Genomic DNA, 19,314 nt, shown 5'->3' with positions numbered 1-19,314 from the left:
TTTGTAAGTGGTACTGCTATCGAAGGATCGTCGAGCTTTGAAAAATACTTTGAAAAACACTCTAGCTCCTTTCAGTTGATCAAAAAGATCGTCGATTCTCGAGAGTAGATTTTTGTTCTTGATTGTGATCTTATTCAACTCTCAGCAATCTAATGCTTCCGTTCTCTTCTTGACAAACAAGATAGGTGCTCCCTAGTCGTAAAAGGAGTAAGGTCTAGTGGATTCTATATATACTACTGGTAAAAATTTTATTGGATCATCCGTTCTTATTGAAATGGAACATGATTTCACTATACTTTGACATCATGATTAGCTTATACAAGTGAAGATGAGCTGATGCGTTAGTTTATGTTACATTGAAATTATTCTTTTAATTTAAAATATGAATTTTATTTTTATAAAAATTGACATATATAAAAATTGAGGTATACATTACTATCATTTAAACATTAAAAAAATACAAAAACTTGTGTGAGACGGTATCACAGGTCATATTTGTGAGACGTGTCTTTTATTTAGTTCATCCATGAAAAAGTATTATTTTTTATGATAAAAATATTATTTTTTTATTGTGAATATGGGTAGAGTTTAACCGTCTCACAGATTAAGATCCGGGAGACGGTCTCACATGAGATTCACTTTTACAAAAAAAAATACCTTCAATATAACATAAATATGCGCCTAATCTACATCCTTTGATTTTTGTGAAGATTAGGTTAAGGGTAAAGCTGTTCCATGACATGATATAAAATGAATGTTTTATTTCATAATAAAAAATTAAATAGTTAATATATATTTTTTATAATCGGTGCTGCGGCGGAGGCGATGACAATCGACGACGAAAGCTCCATCTACGTCGGTGGCCTACCGTACGACATCGCTGAAGAGACCTTGCGCAAAGCATTCTACACATTTGGCGCCGTTCTCGCCGTAAAGGTCTCGTCTTTTCCGCTGCCGCCCCATTTTATGCCTTTCTTTGCTTACTGGTTCAGCTGTTCGACTTGTCTATTGATTTCTTAATTGTGCTTCTGGTTTCTGAGGTACTTATAGGTATAATTATCAATCTGTTTTTTGTACTTTATATGGATTCATTATCTGTTGAACTCCAGTTTAGGTTAACAACCAATATCTATATGTTAATTTGTTACTTCATTTTCGCTTAAATCATATGTTCCAGCTTTGGAAGAAACTGCTCTGTTCTTAGGATTACATTGAACTGAAGGCGTGTATAGAGGTTAAACCAAGCTGTTGCCACACTGAAGCAATTTTGCTGTGATTCAAATTTGTATACAGTGTTTCTGAATGAAGTTATGTTGGTTTAGTTATTTGAAAAATCCGTTCTATATGCAATTATGCTAGCTGACCAACATGGGTGTGATATATTATATTTTTACCAGATCAATTTCTAGTGGTACCAACAGGAACCGAAATAATCACTGGAAGGTGATATTCCGGTGACATTCTGATATTTTAAATTTTTTCTTATTTTCTGTCACACAGAAATAAATAATTGAATGAAGCAGCAGAGAGTAGTTTAATCACTTTGTCACAGACATCAATTTAGATGATGAGAAAACCCGCCCCTTGTCTTCTTAGTCATGCATATCACATATGTTAGAGTAGATGCTCTGTAAGCTAACTGTTGGCTAGGGATTTTATTAACTCAGTTGTAATAAATAATATTTATTTTAATATAATTCATTATTTAATGGTTTGTTATTTCTTTATCTGTATACTCATGTTAACAACATAGATAAAGACATTGATTATACTTTAATACAAATGAGTCATAATTCGATGTTGAAACTCATTTGTAAACACTGTATGATTTAAATTCGTTCCTAGTCGATTCAGCCGCCTAAAACATGGATAAAAGTCGCTTGAGTTTGAGACTAGCATCTGTGATGTTGTGTACTGCGTTTCTTGGTAAGGGCATAGAGATGTCCAAACATGCAAATGGGTAGTCATATGATGATTATACTGAACAACCCTCCCTCGGACTTTCCAAATGGTTATCATTCATCGAGAGGATAAGTATGTGGTTATGATTGTATACCATTATTCCTCACGACCCGGGATAAACACTGAGGCTCTATATGCTAGGGTTGTGCTTTGACTCGTTTACCGGCTCCAGGAGAGTCATTAGGTGACGAGATTGGGTACAGTTGCGACACAAGTAGGAGCCAGTGCATTGTAGTCGGGAATTCACCTCTCACCTACGGGTGTGGATATCCTATGTGATCTGATGAAATAATAGTGCATGGAATATCTGGCCAGAGTATGAGATGTACGTTAGAGAAGGAGTTTTCCAATAGTACATGCGATGCCACTATTTATATGTGTCATAGTTATCGAATTATTATGCAATCCTTGATGAACCAATGGTTGCAGATTCGATCAAGATATATGAGATGAAGGGACCGTACTGTACGTTAATCATAACCGACTGGTTCTTGCAGGCACTATCAGTGATATCTAGAGAATCATGAGGCGATGCTACTAGACGCTCTTGCCATGATTCGATGGTTTAATCAAAAATATGATTTCTGACATTCTAATGATCAATTGTTGATACATAGAATGGAGCAATTTAGGGTAAGCCCGAATAAAGGATTATGTCCTGGATCACAATGAGTTGTGAACACACGACTGGCTCTATCCCTGAACCATTGAGGGTCACACAAGCACTAGATCATTTATTCCAGTTGAGAGAATAAATTCAAGTAGTTGAATTTATATAAAATTATGATATAGTAAATTCAAGGGGTTGAATTTATGATAACTAAATTTTGAGAAAATAAATTCAAGGAGTTGAATTTATGAGAGAGTAAATTCAAGAAGTTGAATTTATGAAATTTGGAGAGAATAAATTCAAGGAGTTGAATTTATAAAATTCGAGAATTTAATTTATTAAAATCAAAATTTGAGTTTATTAAATATTAAATTAAATATAGTGCGAAGTATGTTTAATGGGTCTGTAGGAGTACAAGTCCAACATACTAAATAATTAAAGTTCTTAATGGACTTTGATTAATTAATTAAACTAGTTTGACTAGCCCAATTAATTAATCAAGCCCATTAATGTTAATTATGTATATTAGGTCATGGCTTAATTATAAAAGAGTGTAAGCAAGCCATAACCCTAGCCTCAAAGGGACTCCAAATTTTCGAAAATCCCCTCTCCCAAAGCCTCAAAATTTTCGGCCACCCTCCTTGCAAAAAGAGATTGAGCCGTCTCTCGATTTTTGATCTCAACGTTGAAACTTCTTTCAAATATTCTAGTGCTATTTGGAACAGGAACAAATGATCTAGTGGACTTGATAGGAGGATTAAAGAAAGGAGATTTGAAGAAAGTTCGTAGGGAATTCATCAAGAGTTATCTCCGCTAACCTCGGAATAATTGGAGCCGTGTGAATCTTTCATAAAAAGTATAAAAGTTTAAACTCCCTATAAATGTTTAATTATAAAACCATACGAGTGTCTAAATACACCTTGAATGTCAAGATCTAAAAATTTTTAAACTTCCCCTGCATTTTGGGCACGAGAAAACCGAGATCCAACAACATCAACGTCGTTGGATTGTTCTCGAACTGTATATTTGAACACTGATGAAATTTCCAATAAAAAAACTCCATTTAAAGATAAGTTGATAATACTTTGTAGCAACATGGTTTGGTACTGTACTTTTTGATGTAAACATTTTTGTTGTCATAATTGCCATGTAATTGCTTGTCTGTACCGGTTTATCCACCAGGATGATCATTTTGCTATCTTAAATACATTTTCATCTTTCATCCTAGTGATCCTTCCTTAATGCATCTGTGCACGTCTCTTAAAAGTAAGTTGAAAGTTTAATTCTCATTTCTTATTCTTGGCATCTAAAACAAGTTTCTAGCTTAAAATTTTGCAAAGGAGCTTTTAGGAATGAGTTGTAGAAGCACAAAAAGATCCTAAAATGTGGAGTGAGAATTCTAGTGTTAGGTCCATTACACAATGAGAACTCGTGTATATGTTAAATTAGAAATTCGATTTCTAATTAAGCTTCAATACGAAGTTGACTGGGATAATTTTCATGAGCATATTCTAAACGTATTGAACTAACATCATTGATTCCCGTAAGAATTGAAGTATGTGAAATGTATTGACTGCTGAAGAAGTTATATGATGAGGAAACGATATGTAATTGGTAATTAGTCATGCAAAGGCTTGTAGACAAGCTGATGTGGACATAGGTGTACAAATTTCAGCAAATTTCGGCTTTGCACATGTATAATTGGCCATTGCATCATCAATTCCAAGGCAGCCTAAAAAATTAATTTGCAAAATGGTAAATCTCGTTGAATTTATCTTCAGTTTAAAAGAACCTTTGTTGAATAAAGGATTTATTTTGATTTACAGATAGTCAATGACCGCGCTTCTGGTGGAAAATGCTACGGATTTGTTACTTTTGCTAACCCTAGGTCAGCAACACAAGCTATCAAGGAAATGGATGGCAAGGTGCTTTTCTCTCTCCTTCATTCTGATTGCTATTTTCCAAGACATTGGGCTATAAGCTTCTTTCATTTATTTGCAGTTATACGACCTTTTTTATATTGTTAATTCTTCTGAGTATTTGATGTAATAAATCTTTTATTCAGTCCATTAATGGAAAAGTTGTAAAGGTAAATGATGTGAGGACCAGAGGCGGGAGACCAAATTTCAACCGTGAGAGTTTTCGACGTGATGTGCAGAGGGGTTTTGCCAGTGATAGAGATAGAGATCGTGGAAGAAATGATAGTCACCATAGGCACACTCATCGGGATGGACATAGGGAAAGGTCTCTGGACTATGACCAGGACAAGGAGAGAGATCAGAGTCGTGTTCGCAGTCATGATGGTATAAAGGATCGCTATTTGGATGAAGAGAGATTTCCGGACTATGATACTCATATGGATGGCGTTGAGAAGGAGCTGGAGAGGAAGCGACAGCGTGACTGGGAAAGAGACAGTGATGAAAATATTGAGGAACAGAGGAACAATGGCCATCATAAAACTGGAGTAAAGGATATACGTCAAGATCCTCACTTGGTGAATAGGTATAACTGTATTAACGTCGATAATAATGACTGACAAGTTTGATAACATAGATTGTTTGGAATTGATCCCTACACTGTGCAAGATTTTTTGGAATTCATCAAGAGCCTCACTTGGTGAATTGGTGCTGAATTTCACTGTAATTTATTTTATGACAAGCTGCTACAAGTGTTCTAACGAAGTACCCCTAATCAGATCTGGTTTTGACAACCATGCGAATAGAGAGCTTTCATCAGAATCATTCAATGATCAGGATCAGGTTGAATTTCTTGTTCCTTTGCTTAGATATATTATAGGAGTAAATTTTTTTAGAAGTTTGCTTGAGTTCTAGAATTTTACGTGTCAACAGGTCGAGCGAAAACTGGCAATTTCAAGTCAGAATCTTGAAGAACTTCAGATGGAGGTCTGCATTTTTTAATTGAGTTAAACCTGAGAATATGCTGTAACATGCTTCTGACATTGCTGTAGGTCAGGCTCTCATGTTTTGGCTAGTTATGCTTGCATTTTAATTTGATCATTTTGCCTAGTTAGGTTATTGTTCTAATTCCATTATTTGCTAGGACGTTGTTCACTTGAGTTCGAGATATGCATATGGCCTAGCTATTAGGTTTTCTTTCACTGTCATGTGTTCTATTAGTTCTTTGGAAGCTTTCATATATCTATTTTTCAGTTTCAGATGATATCTTGGCCAAAAACATCAGCAATCATGCTTAGTGTCTAACATGTTGACTCTTAGGAAATGTGGATATTTTTCATTGAATAGAGTAGCACCATAACATCGCAAACATGTTCATTAGATTAAAGTTTAGTCTGTGTATAGCTTTGCTCTCTTGTGTTGAAATTTTTAATATTGTTAGGCAGCCATATTTCGTTGTGTTATTTGTCCAACATATCGGGCTTAAAAATTCCTTAATACTTGACCCTGGTATGCAGCTTTATGGGTCTAAAGGGGTGATAAATATATAGGCAATAACCCAATCCGTCCATTTAAAATTTTTATTCATTTGGTGGATGGTGAATTGGTTGAAGTAGAAAACTATGGGGGGTGGTAGTGGATGGCGGCTGTGGTGTGGACAAAAAGCTTGTGGTGGATGGACGGTATAGTGGAGAGTCATGTTGGTATATTGAAGAGAGTCGTGGAAGAGGGAATGGACAACACCAGTGGACGTGGTTGGATTAAAATTTAGGCATAACTGACCTATTGAGTTTTGATTTGATGCCCCAATGAGAAATACATCACCATATTAGACCCTGTTAGAATTTATGAGTTTCAAAGTTTGACAAACAAATCGGTAAAAGAACTGAAAAACTAATCTGAAGTGACACAATTGAAAGTTCGTACTGATATCAAATAAGACTTATCGGAATGAACTGGATAAAGAACTGAAGTAAATATACTAAAGTTCTTAAGTATAAATAAGTCGTAAAACTAATGATTCGAAGTTCGTGAAATAGATCAAATATCAGAACTAAAGACTTCGCAAAACTGAATTGAAATGCTCAAACTGAGAAGACATTAGTTAGAACTGATGGAGACCTGCTAAACTGATCAATCGACCAGTTTGACTTTTGATCAGTTAGCCACGTCCTCAGTTGCAATTTGAACCTCATCAGACAAATTGATAGTCCATACCAAAGCAGAACAGTCTGATACACCGTACTTCTGTTAGAAAAAGTCATCTACATGGACTAAACAACGATTCAACGGATATTGATGATTAAATGCATTCAATGTGACCGTTAGAATCGCAGACTATATATAGCTGATGAATTCAGTTGAAGAAAGATGATACACAGTGAATGAACTATACACGAACAACTGTCAGTCAATTGCGATTCATTCTCAAGATTATTCAGTTTACAAATCGCAAAATTTAGCTCTTTCTTCATTGATTTATTCGTAGTATTCAAGTTACTTATTAGGGCAAATCAGTTGTCAACCGATAAGTAAAAAGAAAAGCTAAGAGTTTCAGTTTGACAGTGTATAAGTTCAACTGAAGTGAGTTATTAAATACTTTGTAATCAATCAAAGTCTTTTAGTGAATTCATATCCTTGAGATAGAAGGGGCGACGTAGGAGCAGTGGAAGTCTTCGAACATCCATAAAACTCTGTGTCTATCATTATGTACATTCTGTTTTCAATACCTTACTAAAAAATATTCAATTTATCCTTCAGATTATTTATGCACTACTACTAACGGATAGATATCAACACACAAGATTGCAGAATCAATTTTTTGAAGAACTTATTTATATCCAAAAAGATTTCAAAAACCGAAGTGTTTATTCAACTTTCTTCTAAACATAGCATCTTCATTAACCGATCCTGACAGACCCCTTTATGTGCATTTCAGTATTTGTATTTGCCCAATAAGGATGAGTGGATTTGGTTGAGTTAATGGGTTGGGTTGATATTTTTACATGTACTTCACCTTTCTCACAAAATTACCTACCTGATAAATTGGTGTAGATTTGTTGCAGCTAGCTTCAAGTGAAGGAATGTTTTCCCTAAAATCAAATTTTCGTTTGTTCAGTTGCTGACTCTGTTGTTCAGTTGCTGACTCTGTACATGAAATTCTTTATCATAACCATACTCTGAAGCACTTTCATACTCTGGTCTGCAATGAAACACAGCACACACACACTTTAGCATGCAATTGTTTTGTTGTTTGGAGACCGTTAGTCAGTGGTCCATCTTTTCTTGTTCTGTGAATCTTCGTCATGTTTCATATTATCATAGAGAATGATGCTCAACTCATTCAATCAGATATCTCATATGCGAGGAGTGGCCGTAGACCAACAAGCAGTAGTTTCTGAGTTACGGGCAAAATGCCAGGTAAAATTTGTTTTTTCTGGAGTTTCCAAATATAAAGTTCCACTGCTGTGGTTGCTCTATGTTTCCTTTTGAAAGAATATTCCCGTTCCTTTAGAAATTGGAGGATTCATTAATCACCGCTAAAAAGCTCACGTCACATCGACATCAACAATTAGCGAAGGTAATTCATGATATATCAGGAACCAATTTTCCATTCCCAGTATAAATTCTTAAATTTGGTCATCATCTTCCCTGAATGTTACAATTGCACAGTTGCATAAATCATATCTACAAGTGAGAGACTATGACGAGAGACTCAAAAGCTCTGAACAAGAACTCCAGGTTAGAATCCGTATATCTGTCTATATGTTCATTTGCAAGTCTACGCAATGGCTTTGGTCACTGTGATGTTCTCATGTTCCCCGTCTGTTTTAGTTTTTTTCTCAGTTAAAAATTATCTAGTTATTTTTCTATAAACCTTTTGGCTTTAAGTTTTCATCAGGTAGCATAAAGCTTACAAGTTCACTTATAGTTCTTTTGAGCAGAAAATCATGTTTATCTTTCTTCATTAGCTACTTTGTTTGGAAAGAACTGGTGAGAGATGAAGAAAACTCCATCGATGAGTCAAGTTACCTGGTAATAGATGACAAATCAAAGTCGTATGGGCTTTAGCAGCCCGTGGAGGTGAATTCTGTTATCACCTAATCTACGCCTAGGAAACTAGTTGTAAGGAGTAAGATATTGCAATTCTAAGTTTTAGGAAGCCTTCGATGTGAGATGAGGGTGTTCTGTTTGGCTGAAGGTGTATTTATAATGATTTCAAATCCATTTATTTGGAAATTATTTAAAACAAGTTGAATCGATGTCCATCGATAATGTGAAATTTTATAACTCCAAATTCATCGATCCAAATACTGTCTTTGGGAAATCTTTGTAACACTCGAGTCATGCTGATATCGTTAACTCGGACTTATTGCTTGCAGTTACTAGTAGAATCAACCTCGATGGAGTTGGGAAAGGATGGAGGCATGGTTGATACGATATTTACGAATTAAGTCAGACTCAAGCTCGTTGGCTTTTCAAGTGTCCTGTTTGTGGATCACTGCTCTAAAAGGTATTTCTTGTTGTGGTTATGGCGACAAACAAGTCTTGTAACTTGTATCTCTTTTCTTGAAAGCACTTTTATCAGGTTCACACTCTTTTTATTTGGATATCGTGTTAGAATCCTCGAATTTGAATATTGTTTACTGTAATTTATGGTCATGTAGAAATTATTACTTTGTGACTCGATGATAACTTGATCCAAAACAAGCTGAACATATTCAAAATAACTTGTTTTAGAAAATAATTGTCCTATTTATTAAATAAGGACGGTCTCACAAGTCGTATTTTATGAGACAGATCTTTTATTTGGGTCATCCATGAAAAATTATTACTTTTTATGCTAAGAATATTACTTTTTATTGTGAATATCGGTAGGATTGATCTGTTTCATAGATAAATATTCGTGAGATTGTTTCACAAGAGACCTACTCAAGATAAATATGGTTTTATACCTCTCGTATAAATTCTCTGAGAAATTAAAAGAAAAAGGTTGTGTTTTACTTCTTTATCAAAATATAAAATTATATATTTTTTTAAAATAAAACGACTTTAAATTTTAGTTTAAATAGTCTGATTTCATAGAAGCCTGTCGCATCCAACATAATAAGATCTTGTAAAATAAGTTCTTGACGGAGAAAATAAGGTTGAATTGGATTAAATATATCTCCTATTATATAATTATTGGAATAATTCACTTTTGAAATTGTCAAATTAGAGCGTGTATACTTGGAATCAAACCATAATTAGCGATTTATGTATGTGTCTATTTTTACTATTAAATAGTGCTCTCATCTTTTACAATGATAATCTTGACGTGATCAGACTAATTTACTCTTATTATTCTTCTAAAATATTTAATAATTAAGATGTAAGAAAAACAAATTCTTCACTGATTTTTTTTTTCAAATTTCGACTATCATCTTATCCTAACATAGAAGCACAAGTTATAATTAAATTAAAATTTACAAAAATAAATTTTAAATATAAATAATACTTTTATTCTACACACACGCACATGTACTCCATGCACTAAAAGTTATAATTAGATTAAAAGCTAGAAAAATAAATTTTAAATATAAATAATATTTTTATTCTATGCGTATGCAACATGCAGACACAGATGTATTCCATGTACTGTACATGTACTTGTCATGTGTGTGTGTTTATATATATATATATATATAAGTTTTCCAAGAATTATAAACTCAGATTCGATTTGACTTTATATATATATATATATAGTCAAATCCAATCTGAGTTTATAATTCTTGGAAAACTTACTGAAGAGCTAAATGATTGCGTTAATTTTTAGAAGATCTTCCAAGATGGAAAAACATATGCCAACTATATATATAGATTGTGATAGTCAGTCGCAGATTGGATGTGCACAAAACAATATGTGTAATAGTTAGTATATACATATACGCTGTATACATAATACCATTAAATAACTACTCTTAACTGGAGTTATCTCTATTGACTGTGTAAAATCAAAAAATAATATAGAGGATCCGTTAACTGAAAAATTAAACAGAGAGTTAGTTGTGAAATCATCATGCGGAATAAGGCTCAAGTCTATAGAATAAATTGATGTGAAGAAAGACCCAACATAAGCTGACTGGAGATCCTAAGAACTAGGTTCAATGTGTAGTGACCCGTTCCAGAATCACCTACTAATCAAAAACTAAGCATGCAATTAACCTAATTAATTATAATCAGAGATAACAGCGGAAATATGGCCAACAACAATAGTTATACAACCCAATCGAAATCGAAGTCTAGACTAACTCAAAATGAAATATCCAGTACAACCATATCGAATCAAATGGAAAACACTGAAAACTAAACCAACCAGCTACTCAACGTCCTCCTCCTGCTCCTCCTGAGCCATCCAACCTGAGGCCTGCCCCGTGGGAATGGGGTGTCCAAGAATAAACAAAACCGAGGACGTGAGCGATAAGAACGCCCAGTTCAAAAGTATGAGTATACAAACCTATATGAAATGCACATGCTATGATATGATACCAGGGTAGTCAAGAAACAGGAATCACAAAGGATCTCAAAATGCTCAGTCTAGAGGCGCCAAGTGGATAGTGCCGCGCGGTCCAACCTCTGGGTCACTGCATCCACTACAAGACAGACGTGGACCTAAAATGTCCCGGACCACCGAAGCCCTCCCGACCCGTCGGCCACTGTGTACTCTCGGTGTCCATGCGTCCACAAGACAGGGCTGAGCGGCCCCAAGATATAGCTTATCTCGAAAGAGATACAGCTCAACAGTAAAGGCTATCTCGAAGGAGATACGGCTCAACATGAAATGCAACGTGCAGTAATAACCGTGACATAATAACATGCATCATATGACATATAACAATGCAGCAAATACTCATGCAACACATATATGAATGTATACTCAACCAGGATATCTCGGATAGTACTTTCGTACCTCTATCACAGCAAGCCTAGCCTTACGCAACACCGCTAATCAGGTCTAGCACAAGCCTACGCATCAAAAGCATACTCAATCAATACTACCATGCTCGACTAGCAAAACCAGTACTCCCTAGTACTACCAAAGGTTTAGGGTTTACCTTCGTCCGTCGACAGCCCTTTGATGTCGATTGCCTTGAAACTCAGGCGCCGCTACGCTACTACTCCTGGCAGCTCTTAGCTATCGCTCGACCAACAACTAACCCTAGAAACCTTCCAAACTCTCCAAAATGAGAGAAAACTCAAGAAATTGGCAAGTCAAAATGAGGAAATCCGAGCACTATTTATAGGCCATGTTCGGATCCTCCGAACAACACTTCGGAACGTCCGAACGCTACGTGTCCATTGGCTCTTGACAGCTCATGATCGGATCCTCCGATCATACACTTCGGACCGTCCGAACATGCATGGAAAATGACGTGTCGATCAACACTTGACACCTATGATCGGATTCACCGAACTACACTTCGGATCGTCCGAACTCTTCGGTGCTTCCGAACCCTCTTCGGTCCGTCCGATCATGACCATAGCCAAAATTACACCTTAAACCTTCTTAATCACCATTACTCCGTTAATTACCCAATTTGGAATTCGGGCTACTACATTCTCCCCCCCTTAAAAGATTTCGTCCTCGAAATCAGGCTTAGAGAATGAACAAAATGAAATAACAACATCATTAATACATCTCAATTGTTGTTGAATACAACTGATACTATGATTACAACTGAAAACACAAACTTATACAAAGCACAACTCAAAAGAGCTCTGGATGCTCCGAACGCATACGACTCTCTAACTCCCAAGTGGCTTCTTCAGTGCCTCGACGCTGCCACTGCACTAAGACAAGAGGAATGATCTTATTCCGCAACACCTTATCTTTGCGATCTAGAATCTGAACTGGTCGCTCCACGTAAGACAAATCCGTATCAAGTTGAACTTCAGATGGATGTAAGATGTGCGACTCATCTGCTACATAACGTCTCAACAAGGATACGTGGAACACATCATGAATACTTGATAGGTACGGCGGCAACGCAAGTCTGTAAGCTAAATCTCCCACACATTCCAGTATCTCGAATGGACCAATAAATCTCGGAGACAGCTTACCCTTGAGACCAAATCTCAAAATCCTGCGAAAAGGCGAAACTCGGAGAAACACCTTCTCACCTGGCTGAAAATGAAGAGGTCGACGCTTTGTGTTCGCATAACTAGCCTGTCGATCCTGAGCAGTCTTAATCCGCTTCTTGATTACTGCAACCTTATCTATAGCCTGCTGGACTAACTCCGGTCCCTCTACCTGTCGTTCCCCGACTTCATCCCAGAATAATGGAGTACGACAACGTCGCCCGTACAACGCCTCAAATGGTGCCATACCAATACTACGATGATAGCTGTTGTTGTACGCGAACTCAATCAAAGGCAAATGATCCTGCCAAGCGGGTCCGAAATCCATAACACAGGCTCGCAACATATCCTCAAGCGTACGGATAGTCCTCTCTGATTGACCGTCAGTCTCCGGATGATAAGCAGTACTCAGACTCAGTGTAGTACCCAAAGCTGACTGGAAACTACCCCAAAACCGTGAGGTAAAACGAGGATCTCTGTCACTAACAATACTGACAGGCACTCCATGCAAACGTACAATCTCCTGAATGTACAATCGAGCCATACGATCGAAAGTGAAATCACGATTATACGGCAGAAAATGAGCAGACTTGGTGAGTCGATCCACCACTACCCAGATAGCATCGCTGTTCCTCGAAGATAATGGCAAGTGAGTAATGAAATCCATCGTAATATGCTCCTACTTCCATTCTGGAATAGGTAAGTTCAACAACAATCCTCCCGGTTGACGGTGCTCTGCCTTAACCTGCTGGCAAACTAGACACTTGGAGACAAACTGATACACGCTGCGCTTCATCCCTTTCCACCAAAACCGCATCCTCAAGTCTCTATACATCTTGTTGCTTCCTGGATGAACACTTAACTTGCTTCGATGCGCCTGAGACAATATCTCGTCCCTCAAAGTGTCATCCTCTGGTACTACAACCCGATTAGATAAGCACAGAAGACCATTGGACTGATAATGGAAATTGCTATCACCACCAACTAACCGAGCTAATCTCTGAGTCTTGAGATCAGACATCTGAGCTTCTCGAATCCGAGTGAACAAATTGGGCTCAGATAAAATGGTAGCAACACGAATGCTCTCCATACCTTTCCGATGCTTGAAGTTAAACCCCAACGAGCAACTATCCTGGATGGCACTAGTCATAGCACAAGTCTGAAGTGCAGAGGCTCTCACCTTGCGACTAAGCGCATCAGCTGTGAGATTCGCAGAACCTGGATGGTACTTGATCTCGCAATCATAATCCTTCAGCAAATCCATCCAACGACGTTGCCTCATGTTCAACTCAGCCTGAGTGAACAGATATTTCAGACTCTTATGATCAGTAAAGATTTCAAACTGAACACCGTACAAATAATGACGCCAAATCTTCAGCGCAAACACAATAGCTGCCAATTCCAGATCATGAGTGGGATACTTCTCCTCGTGAGATTTCAGCTGTCTGGAAGCATAAGCAATCACATGACCGTTTTGCGTCAACACACACCCTAAGCCTTGAGTGGAGGCATCGGTGTAAACACTGAAACCATCAGATCCTGACGGTAACGCCAAAACAGGTGCGGAAGTCAGAAGTCGACGAAGCTCTCTGAAACTATCTTCGCACTCGGATGACCACTCAAATGGAACATCCCTCCGAGTAAGTTGCGTCAATGGTCTGGCTATCTGAGAGAAATTCACGATGAAGCGACGATAATACCCTGCCAGACCTAGAAAACTACGGATCTCAGCCACCGTCGTCGGACGTGACCAATTCAGCACTGCTTCAATCTTGCTGGGATCCACAGAAACTCCTTCCTTGGAAATCACATGACCAAGGAATACCACACGATCAATCCAGAACTCGCACTTACTCAGCTTAGCATACAATTGCTTCTCGCGAAGAATCTGCAACACAATCCTCAAGTGTTGGGCATGCTCTTCCACACTGTGGGAAAAGATCAAGATATCGTCAATGAAAACCACCACAAACTGATCCAGAAAATCTCGGAAGACTCGGTTCATCATATCCATGAACACCGCTGGCGCATTCGTCAATCCGAATGGCATAACTAGAAACTCGTAATGCCCATAACGAGTACGAAATGCAGTCTTGGAAATATCATCATCTCTGACTCTCATCTGATGATAACCCGATCGCAAGTCGATCTTGGAGTAAACAGAAGTACCCTGAAGCTGATCGAACAAGTCATCAATACGGGGTAAAGGGTACTTGTTTTTGATCGTCACCCGATTCAGCTGGCGATAATCAATGCACAACCGCATCGATCCATCCTTCTTCTTGACAAACAAGACTGGAGCTCCCCAAGGCGAAACACTCGGGCGAATATAACCCTTATCAAGAAGATCCTGCAATTGCTGCTTCAGCTCTCTCATCTCTGACGGAGCAAGACGATAGGGGGCACGAGAAATCGGTGCAGTCCCTGGCATTAAATCTATGCCAAATTCCACCTCTCTAACCGGAGGAAAACCAGGAATCTCATCTGGGAAAACATCAGGAAATTCACAAACCACTGGAATATCCTCTAGACCAACACTACCGGTGGATGAATCAATCGCATAGATGAGGTAGCCTTCCCCGCCCGACTCTAAAGCACGACAGGCTTTCAGAGCAGATACCACTGGCATCGGAGGTCGCGCTCCCTCACCATAGAAAAACCAACTAAAGCTTTCAGTCGTACGAAACTGAACAAGCTTCTGGTAACAATCCACAGTAGCTCGGTAGGTAGTCAATAAGTCTATACCCAAGATACAATCAAAATCTTCCATCTCTAGGATCATAAGATTCGCAGTCAACTCGTTACCCTCAAAATCTAAGGGACAACCCATCACTAGACGCTTCGCTAACACCGAATGACCCATCGGAGTAGAAACAGAAAGAATGACGTCTAGAGAAACATAGGGTAACCTATGACGCTTAACAAATCGTGCAGAAATGAAGGAATGAGAGGCTCCTGTATCAATAAGAACAAAAGCAGGAATACCGCATAAATGAAAAGTACCTGCTATGACTCTCTCCGTCTCATCTGCAGCCTGATCCTGGTTCAGCGCAAAAACCTGACCTTGGGCACGAGGTCGAAGATTCGAACTACCCACTGCCTGACCCTGCCTCCTCTGCTGAACAGTCGTCTGAGATCCAGAACCGGATCCTGCTCCACCTCGCAACTGAGGACAATTCTTCTTAATATGCCCCATCTCTCCGCACTGATAACAAGCTCCTGCGGCTACTCGGCATTGCTCCGATGGATGGTTCTTCCCACAATGCGCACAAGACTCCTTCTTCTTACCAAAGCGGAAAACACCACTAGATCGAGATCCAGATCCAGAAGAAGATGAACCAGATTTCTTGAATGACTGAGATCGAGGCCTCAAAGTACTCGGAGGTCTAGAAGAAGAAAGAATAGCCCTACCACGCTGGAGACTGATCTCTGCCTGGCGACACCGGTTCACTAACCCATCATAAGAAGTAGGATTATCACAGACAGTGACTCGATCAAAGATCTCCTGATTAAGGCCCTGGAGGAAATGATCATACTTGGCCTCAGAACTGCCACTGATATGAGGAGCGAAGGGTAACAACTCAAAGAATTTCTGCTGATACTCATCAACAGACATACTCCCCTGCTTAAGGTTCAGGAGCTCAATCGTCTTGGCCTGGCGAAGGGCTGGAGGAAAGTACAGCTGCATGAACGCTGCACGGAAATCGACCCAAGTCGCTCTACCCTGCGACTGAACTATCGGCGCAGAAGTCGATCGCCACCACCTGCGAGCACGGCCCTCGAGAAGAAAACTAAGGGTCTCCATCTTCTGCTCATCGGTGCACTGGAATGCGCGGAAACAACTCTCCATGCGCTCTAACCAATCCTCCGCATCATCGGGAGTCTCACCGCCAACTAAAGGCTTAGGCCCCATCTGCATGAAACGATGCATATCGAAACGCATAGGACCATCCCGACGATGACGATGCTCACGATGACGTCTATGATCGTCCTGGTCACCCCATCGACCTACACTCCCCTGACTACTCCCGTCATCAAAATGGTCAGCCATCGCTACAAGATAGAATAGGGAAAATGGTAAAATGGTCAACGGAAATCCCAAAACAGAATCTATATCCCAAAATCATACGCATGCTCTGATACCATAAATGTAGTGACCCGTTCCAGAATCACCTACTAATCAAAAACTAAGCATGCAATTAACCTAATTAATTATAATCAGAGATAACAGCGGAAATATGGCCAACAACATTAGTTATACAACCCAATCGAAATCGAAGTCTAGACTAACTCAAAATGAAATATCCAGTACAACCATATCGAATCAAATGGAAAACACTGAAAACTAAACCAACCAGCTACTCAACGTCCTCCTCCTGCTCCTCCTGAGCCATCCAACCTGAGGCCTGCCCCGTGGGAATGGGGTGTCCAAGAATAAACAAAACCGAGGACGTGAGCGATAAGAACGCCCAGTACAAAAGTATGAGTATACAAACCTATATGAAATGCACATGCTATGATATGATACCAGGGTAGTCAAGAAACAGGAATCACAAAGGATCTCAAAATGCTCAGTCTAGAGGCGCCAAGTGGATAGTGCCGCGCGGTCCAACCTCTGGGTCACTGCATCCACTACAAGACAGACGTGGACCTAAAATGTCCCGGACCACCGAAGCCCTCCCGACCCGTCGGCCACTGTGTACTCTCGGTGTCCATGCGTCCACAAGACAGGGCTGAGCGGCCCCAAGATATAGCTTATCTCGAAAGAGATACAGCTCAACAGTAAAGGCTATCTCGAAGGAGATACGGCTCAACATGAAATGCAACGTGCAGTAATAACCGTGATATAATAACATGCATCATATGACATATAACAATGCAGCAAATACTCATGCAACATATATATGAATGTATACTCAACCAGGATATCTCGGATAGTACTTTCGTACCTCTATCACAGCAAGCCTAGCCTTACGCAACACCGCTAATCAGGTCTAGCACAAGCCTACGCATCAAAAGCATACTCAATCAATACTACCATGCTCGACTAGCAAAACCAGTACTCCCTAGTACTACCAAAGGTTTAGGGTTTACCTTCGTCCGTCGACAGCCCTTTGATGTCGATTGCCTTGAAACTCAGGCGCCGCTACGCTACTACTCCTGGCAGCTCTTAGCTATCGCTCGACCAACAACTAACCCTAGAAACCTTCCAAACTCTCCAAAATGAGAGAAAACTCAAGAAATTGGCAAGTCAAAATGAGGAAATCCGAGCACTATTTATAGGCCATGTTCGGATCCTCCGAACAACACTTCGGAACGTCCGAACGCTACGTGTCCATTGGCTCTTGACAGCTCATGATCGGATCCTCCGATCATACACTTCGGACCGTCCGAACATGCATGGAAAATGACGTGTCGATCAACACTTGACACCTATGATCGGATTCACCGAACTACACTTCGGATCGTCCGAACTCTTCGGTGCTTCCGAACCCTCTTCGGTCCGTCCGATCATGACCATAGCCAAAATTACACCTTAAACCTTCTTAATCACCATTACTCCGTTAATTACCCAATTTGGAATTCGGGCTACTACACAATGAGACAGCATAATTGTACTGATTTGGTGGATCACTGTAGAAGTTATTTTATTCCTATCATGAAATAGTGAACGTTGAAGATAAACAGACTTTTAATGATTCTGATGAGAAGCAATAAAGAATCACATGTGTGAGAGAGAAGTGTGACCGCTTCGAAAGAATTGTTAAACTCAAATCTAGACCCTCTTGCATAACCAGGTGTGTGTTCATGGCAAAAAATGTATCTGTGAAATATATCTTAATTAACATATACAGCAGAACAATTCAAAGACATCATGCCTACTGGGCAGTTAGTAAAGCAAATATATTTCACAAGAAAATGTTCAGAGGGTAACACCTACCTATTTTATGCATGATTTGATTGTAAAATTTCATCACCAAGATTTGTAAATTTCATTCATGTTGAAGACTGTTGGAAATTTGAATTAAATTTAAAGTTTGAATGAAAATATGGCTCATGAATGTGGGAGTGTCTTTTGGCTCTCCACATTCTTGAGTTAGTTGTGGCTCATTATTGCGGAAGTGTCTTTTGATTTTCTACATTCTTGAGTTAAGTCGAAAATTTTGACTTTTCGTATTCTTGAGTTAATTGCAAGATTAATTAATTGAGTTAATTAATTTTACATGACTTTTGGTCTGCATTTCAGAGCTTATAAATAGTGTATTCATTTCCTCTATCCATATGTGTACGCACACACACACACACACACTCAAGCATTCTCTTGTATTTCATATTGTTAGCTTTTTGTTTAGCATCCGTTAAGTTTTTGCGATAAAGTAAAGGAATGTCTTCAGTTCGCCGATGTAGTTACTTCGTGCTAAACTGTTGTATGGTTTTGTTGTTGCATTCTGAGAAACAGTTGTCCGTCCTGATTCTCGAAGCATCGTCGGAAGGAACAAATCTGTTTCAAAAAAACTGGACTTGGTACATACCTCGATTTAATTTACTGATTTCTTATTGTTTTACATACTCGATATTCTTATTTTCAGTTACATACTGCTTTTGCTTAGAGCTATGTTGTATCTATACAATCCAAATTTCGTTACCGCTCAGGAACTGTCATATCATACTTCAAATTTTAGCATTTTGGCTCACACTTTCATTAGC

The 19,314-nt window shown here is 38.8% G+C and overlaps 1 protein-coding gene across 1 annotated transcript; it reads left to right on the top strand.

The window, feature by feature from the left end:
- Positions 1–754: 754 nt before the first annotated feature.
- LOC140839640 (uncharacterized) lies at positions 755–9,198 on the top strand. Its single transcript, XM_073206479.1, has 9 exons — positions 755–936; positions 4,399–4,497; positions 4,638–5,074; positions 5,268–5,331; positions 5,422–5,475; positions 7,840–7,908; positions 8,003–8,068; positions 8,161–8,229; positions 8,871–9,198. Exons 1-9 carry the CDS (start codon positions 826–828, stop codon positions 8,940–8,942), a joined length of 1,041 nt encoding a protein of 346 aa, XP_073062580.1. The 5' UTR covers positions 755–825; the 3' UTR covers positions 8,943–9,198.
- The last annotated feature ends 10,116 nt before the right edge of the window (positions 9,199–19,314 follow it).

Source organism: Primulina eburnea, chromosome 8 (genome assembly GCF_022965805.1).
Source record: "Primulina eburnea isolate SZY01 chromosome 8, ASM2296580v1, whole genome shotgun sequence".
NCBI classification, from domain to species: Eukaryota; Viridiplantae; Streptophyta; class Magnoliopsida; order Lamiales; family Gesneriaceae; genus Primulina; species Primulina eburnea.
This window is presented reverse-complemented; position numbering and strand designations above follow the sequence as displayed.